The 7,046-nt window shown below is 39.3% G+C and overlaps 1 protein-coding gene and 1 pseudogene across 1 annotated transcript; both read right to left on the reverse strand.

The window, feature by feature from the left end:
* Positions 1 to 236: 236 nt before the first annotated feature.
* LOC145781789 (serine-arginine protein 55-like) lies at positions 237 to 3,131 on the reverse strand. Its single transcript, XM_082593461.1, has 2 exons — positions 2,990 to 3,131; positions 237 to 2,856 (listed from the first exon to the last, which is right to left on the reverse strand). Exon 2 carries the CDS (start codon positions 2,122 to 2,124, stop codon positions 1,000 to 1,002), a length of 1,125 nt encoding a protein of 374 aa, XP_082449587.1. The 5' UTR covers positions 2,125 to 2,856; positions 2,990 to 3,131; the 3' UTR covers positions 237 to 999.
* A 707-nt stretch (positions 3,132 to 3,838) lies between these two features.
* LOC145781790 (polymerase delta-interacting protein 2 pseudogene) lies at positions 3,839 to 5,765 on the reverse strand (annotated as a pseudogene).
* Positions 5,766 to 7,046: the final 1,281 nt, after the last annotated feature.

Genomic DNA, 7,046 nt, shown 5'->3' on the forward strand with positions numbered 1-7,046 from the left:
GCCCTTCTCTAGTAAACAGCCTTAAGCCTACAGTACCCTTAATCCGGCCCTGGGTTTAGTTAGTGGTAAAGATGTGTATTGTCAGTGTAGAACAGTTCAATTGCGCTTCCAACAATATCTTGCAGGTAATTACAACCAAACCATCCTACATGAACAATTAAACATGCCATTGTGCAATCTTATTTCTCTTTTAAAAATCATTTACCGCTGATCACTGTTCTTGTTCAAGCTTAAGTTCAATTTATGAAGTTTCACTTTTTCTGACAAGTTCGATTGTTTATTGAGTGAAAAGCGTAGATAACGCCAAACATTCTAAAATTGTTTTTTGAAAATAAATCCCAATAGGCTATTCCAGAGTGCGAGAGCAGCGCAAAATTCAGGGGAAAAACGTATAAAGGGCCAATAATTAAAGATGGCTTTGCAATATCATTATTTCAACTTTGCACATAAAACAAATCGCATTATACCGTATGCAGGTTACTTTGTCCAATTCTCGAGATATGTACTTATTGTACTACTACAGGTGGCCGCCAAAGCAAGATAAGCTCACAGTTTTTAGCTGCAGTGGTGTGGCTGGTTGTTGACTTCAGTAAAAGCAACATCGAGATATTTATATGACGAAGCAGCTCACGGCAAATATTGACAAGTTTGATGGAGTAGAAAAGCCAAGCTACTTTAAAATGAATAAAAATAACGTTTTTTTACATGTACACATCATTTAAGCTCAAAACAACACATACTGCGCAAAGAAATTCATCATTTCTGTCTTACCTGTACCTAATGAAATAACATCAATCAACACAAAGGCATAAATTTCAACTTTAGACCCATTTTACATGACTTAGCTTAAGTATCAACGATCCTTGTGATATGAAACTTTATGATTGGTAGGAATGTTGCTGTTTGCACTAAGGCAGGTTTAAGCATTTGCAAGATGTATCATTAGTATAGTTTGACGCCGCAAAGTCCACGAGGCTACTACAAACGAAGTTTCCCTGGTTAGTTTGCGGATTCTTCTTGCTCTTCAGTACAAGATGATTCTTCCTCTGGTTCTGCTTTTTCTTCTTTGTTATCTTGGTCTTCCATCTGTCCGGGCTCAGATTTCGATTTGCTTCTGGAGCGGGATTTTTCTTTTCTGCCATCGGCATCACCATTCACGCTTCTAGATTTCGAACGAGAATGTGATCTTTTTGGAGACCTAGACCGACTTCTGCTAGTTTTACGCTCTTCTGGAGATCGACTACGATTATCTTTTCGATCTTGCGGAGATGCAGACCGGCTCCGACTGGATTTGCGGTCCCGTGGAGATTTAGACCGACTGCGGCTATCTTTGCGATCCCGTGGAGACTTGGACCGACTGCGGCTGTCTTTACGATCCCGTGAGTGCGATCGTGACGACCTGGATCGGCGGCGACTCCTTGATCTGGACCGCGAGCGGGATCGCGATCTTGAATCCGATCCGGAACGACTTCTTGAATAACTGCGGGTTCGTTTGTCTTCAACCAACCTAATTTTCCGACCACGAAGTTCACTGTTATCCAACTTCTTAATCGCTTCTTTCATGTCGTCGTAAGTCGCAAAATCAACCACTCCTTCGTTTCTACGATGGTTGTGGGCATCTGCGTAAGTGATTTCGCCAGCTTGTCTTAAGTGATCTTTAAGGTCTTGCCAACTAACACGAGAAGATAAGTTCTCGACAATGACACGGTAATCAGTTCGCATTGGAGGAGCGAACTTCCCCGAACCCCGACTTCCGTACGACCGACCACTATCCCTGTGGTCTCCTCCACCTCTTCCATAATCTCGGCCACGATCGTATCCCCCATAACCACCTCCGAATCTCCCACCTCCCCCAAAACCGCCACCACCTCCGTAACCACCACCACCTCTGCCCCTGGGGTTGCCCCTCGCATGCTCAACTGTGACCCTCTCCCCGCAGAGTGTTTTGTTGTTCAGATCATAAACCGCGTCATCCGCATCCCTGACGTCATCGAACTCGACGAAGCAGAAGCCGTTCTTGATGTTGATTTCATTGAGCCTGCCGTAATCCTTGAAGAACCGATCGATATCCGACTCACGCGCCCTGGCGCTAAGACGACCGACAAACACACGACGACCAGACATCTCTGAAGTGGTTCTATTGTGATAAAAGTAGGACTAACCCTGCAACCTGCAACATCAAGGAAAAGCAGAGGAGGTAAATGGATGAAAGCAGAACCTAGTCAAATAATATATCTAAATATACAAGGATGACTTCCGATGTTAGCGCATCGTCCAACACCGATGTGTGCTGTAGTAGACCATGACGTCTCTGGAGAAGTAGAGACCAACAAAACATTCGTCTTTCAATGCATACGTGAATTTTTGCCACTATTAACACTGGCTCTACTGGCACATGAGCATCGAAACTACTCAAGTGTGCCAGAACGCTTTGTGGTACCAGACGAATACATTGGTTGGCATGTACCAGTGTCGTTCCGGCAAGGTCTGGTTTGGCAAGATGTAAAAATATTATAAAAAATTGTTAACATGCCAAAAACTAGGAGCAACAACTAAATATTGCTGAAAGCATTGCAAATGATTTCCTGGTAGTTTTAGATTACACGTTAAATGTAAATGGTTTCCCTGTCTTTGGGATTGACGCCAAACAAAAGAAAACCATAAGACGAATAATAAGAGACTTTCCAGGTGGAACCCAGCTGGCCAAGTTTCATTACAAGCTTTTCAGGGGCGCCACGTGAAGGACCAACACAAAAGGGTTAGACAAATCGGAAGGCCAACTAGAGAAGCGATAACGAGGAGCCCAAACGAGCGACAAGGAGAAGGGGCAACGCGAAAGGTTTTCAGATACCGAATCTGTAATTCAAATGAAATATGTTCAAACTTCAAGTATTTGGATTGGAATGCTTATTTTAGCCAAAAATAGAGACAGACCAGTCACAAACTGTGAAACAACTTTCAAGTGATGAGTTATGACATGGTGTATTACCTCACATTTCTAGTGAGAGGAAATGTCATTAGATATCACCACGAAACAAGACCAACGCATCCCGTTTCCAGCCGATAAGCGACACACGATCGATGACCCAACTATCAAATATACACGACAGAAAACACTGCACAACTGCCACTGCAAAGGCAAAACTCAAGTTTAGGCATATATAGAATATAGATAATATGATAAATAATGAGACCTTTTACACAAAATACGTCATAATAGCACTGGACCATAATACATCACGCTATTGAGCTGATGCTACAAGCAACCAGAAACAACAGCAAGGTACAACTGCAGCACCGTCTTCAATGCGTTACTGAAGCTGTGATATCAATAATCATCCATTGCAGTTTGATGGTAGCAAAACTAGGTGCAATGGATACGGCAATAAAAGTTTGCACTGCATTGTTACGTTTGTTACAGACAAATTTTCATATTTTGAAAATGCCTAGAAAATTTACAACTAATTTAATAGAAGAAACAAAATTAGTTCCGGTCACTGTACATATCTTAGAGTAACCCAAAGTACATGGGAAACATAATTATGAAACCAAGTCTATATGATATATAATCCAAACCTTAATGAATAATAACTTTCACTGTTAATTTATTACAACATAACAAATGCAATTAATTATACACAGGGCCGCAAAGAGGATATTTTGAGCCCAAAACCAATGAGATCCTTGGGCTCTATTTAAAACACTTTAAAGAAGAACGCACTATATTTCATGACTACGCAATAGCTTCTTCAAGTTCCCAGGCCATTACAAACCATTAAAATAATCCCAGGCTCGGGTCCAAAAGTACCCCTTCAATGCTACTGATTATACTAATTCACTGTTTGTCATCTAGTATCCATTGTGTATTAAGTTTCAAGTAGTGATCTTGCCACAATGCATTAGTTGAGCTGCATGTTCACATAAAATAATCTTATGGTTCTTTCCGCAAGCAAATACTGACTGCTGTATTCAGTTGCGTAAGAAGAATTAACAGAGTTAGGTAAATATTGCAGTGATATTGGCATTTCTTTGGTGATGTATTACAGATGTGACATAATTATGTCATTTAATGATTCGTTGAAGTTTTAGATTTGTGATCGCCCATAGAGGAAGTGGCTTAGTGCCTGATCCTTTCTATGACTTTAGCATCTTTTCAATAATATTACAACTTTGGCTACAAACTAGTAAAAAAATTTAAACTCTTCTAATTATATCAATGTTTGAGCTCATATGAGAATTTTGAACCGACTTAGTTTTTTCAAAGTAACCCCATTATAAAGTTTCTCAAAATTAAATTAAAGTAACTATTAAAATTATCTAAATTAACAATAGTAAAACCAAAGTAAATGCAACAGTGTAGCGTAAACATTAAACAAATTTAGACAATGCTAATTTTCCATTTGCATAAAATGCTATAAAAACAAAGTGACATCTTCACAAAATGATACAAAACATTTACTCCAAACCCTGTAGGCAAGTTTATCAACATCCAGATCAAACAGCAAACTGTAAATGATAAAAATACATCAAATTTACACATTGTATTATCTTCACCAGTGTGATGGTATCTGCAGATATAAGAATTGCACAATCTAATGTGAAAACTAATCAACTCTTTCACACATATGGTAGTTAAAATAGCGTAACATGGATGATTAACCATCACTACGCATTTAACAGATAAACTCTTCAAGGGTTGCGTTTTTTTGGATCTGATTCCAAGTCTGACCTGCTCTCTAAAGCAAACGCTGGTATGCATGCTTCAAACTGTTCACTGTCTTCTTTTTCGAAAAGGTAAGTACCCCACATATGACCATTAGGTGTCCACAGAGGTACCTGGCTACAATACTGAAAAGCAGGATAATTACGACTTAAAACGGGTTCTCTGCCAATAACACCACGACCTGGTTGTCGAGTGACGCTTCCATCACTGATAATTCTCCAATGTCTTTTGCGGAGTTGAACAGTGTCTTCACCCAGATTTTCTATTCGGATTGAATATCTCCACCAATACACAGGTGGTTGAACCGTTGATTTTACACCAAGAAAATAGGGAATGGCAGTCACTCGTATGTTGTTTGTTGTCTCAACATAAACATTGCACATTTCAAGCCAAAGTCGATTATGTTCTTGCCACCTATGTAATGTTTTAGTTCCTTTCAATGAACGATTACTATTTAGCACCAAAAATTTATCAAAAAGTTCATGACAAATAGGAACATCTTCCACTGATGAGTAAGGAATAATATCTTCATGTGACACATAATCCATATCAGGAATCTTTTCAATGGGAAAATTTTCCCGGCTTGGGTTTTTCAAATAACTAACTTCACATTTAGCCAAGTTATTTAAACTGTCTCTAGAGTCAACCAAAACTTGATAATAAGTTTCTTCTTTAGGAACAGATTTCTTCACAGAAGTCTGTTTTCTTTCCTTCAAAGCACGATCATTACGATTTTTTTCATACACATGAGCATTCCATGCATGTAAAATTATACCCCGGTAAGCAAAAACTCTGTGCAAAAAACTTTGTCCAATTTCATAGTTTGTATCTTGACGATTTGGATCAAAAATTCCCACATGCTCCAGCTTTGTATTTGAAGAGTACCGCTTATGGTAGCACATCCACAAGCTCAACTTGGTAGGAGAATTTAAACAATCAAAATTCCTCAGTTGTAAGCAAGCAACACTAATTTTATGACGAAATTTATTCATTACCTGGTTTATTTCACACAATAGGCTATAAAACAACAGATAACTTACAACTTTACCTAGAGGACAGAATAGTAGAGATGATTTATGTAATACTTTTTGAAGATGGCGAGGAAAAAATGGTCATTGCTAAAAATTGAAGTACTCCTATTTTTATTTTCTTTATGCGTTTGTCACTAAATGCAATCTGACTTGTTCTAACACCCTTGATTGAGAAGCGGTTGACAATAAGCCTCACAGGTCTGCTACTATTCGGTGAGTTCCTAACCTCTAACCACTAACCCTAAAACGGCAATGATAATTAGGCTACGGTACCCGATAATTTAAAAAATCACCCATTAAGGGATCAGACTCACCGAATCGGACTCACCGAAACGGGCCATTCCGAAGCCTCACACAGGTTTGAAAAGTGTCAAATGGAGTGTAGACAGCAACTTTGAAACGAAACAGCCAATTCCAACCATAAAACCGGAGGTATGTATGCAACTTGTCACATATCCCCTGGATTAGGGTGGCCAAAAAAAATGGAAATTTTTTATTTTTGTTTGCACACCCTCTCATTTGAGGAGGATTCATGAAAAAATGACACTGTGAAAATTTGAAGTGAATCCGACAAGAGGAAGTGCTCTCCCACCGACCTCTAAATTTGCTTTCTTTGGCATAATTCATCAAAATTCCTTGAATATGTGACGTAATTCTTTTTTGACTTATCTACATTGCAGTTGCAGCATTTTTGTGTTAACCATTGTTTTACTCTGAATTTATGATATAATAAGTGTTTCCACATGCAGAAAAACAGAAATAATGCACAAAATAGATCACATTAACAAGCGTTTGGAATGAAATTACATGCACTGAACTTTAGCGAAAACCGTATAAAAGTACGTTCACCAGTCACAATCGCAACGCTTCAGGTGACAACACATTGCCCAGAAAAAGCAAAAGAAATGTTTGTAAAGAGTCAAGCCATTGATTTTATTTAATGGAGCTGTTGGCATGTTGGCGTTTACTTGCACTTGTTGGAAGCAGCTTTCTGTGGTGCTCGATCACCTGATAGAGGAGCTGGCGCTGTTGTTCATTTTCCGTAAGGACTTCATTGAAGTCAGTAGCTAATTTGACTGCCCAGTGCCCGCTCTGCACAATCATTGACGACTTTGAGATCATGGCATGCAAGAACTAGCAGCCTTCGATTAAATGCCTGCTGCATGACAGTGATAGCTCCAGTGTGGATTCCCGTATTGCTTGATGCCGTGTCAAAACAAAGTGCAGCTAAGTGCTCTGCTACAACTCGTGTATGAATTCCACTACTTTTTGGCCCATTAGTGATCCCGTTC

This window comes from Aplidium turbinatum, chromosome 13 (genome assembly GCF_918807975.1).
Source record: "Aplidium turbinatum chromosome 13, kaAplTurb1.1, whole genome shotgun sequence".
In the NCBI taxonomy this organism is placed as follows: Eukaryota; Metazoa; Chordata; class Ascidiacea; order Aplousobranchia; family Polyclinidae; genus Aplidium; species Aplidium turbinatum.

Bases quoted from the DNA above. Each gene is read 5' to 3' on its own strand.
- LOC145781789 (XM_082593461.1), bottom strand. From the start codon at position 2,124: ATGTCTGGTCGTCGTGTGTTTGTCGGTCGTCTTAGCGCCAGGGCGCGT.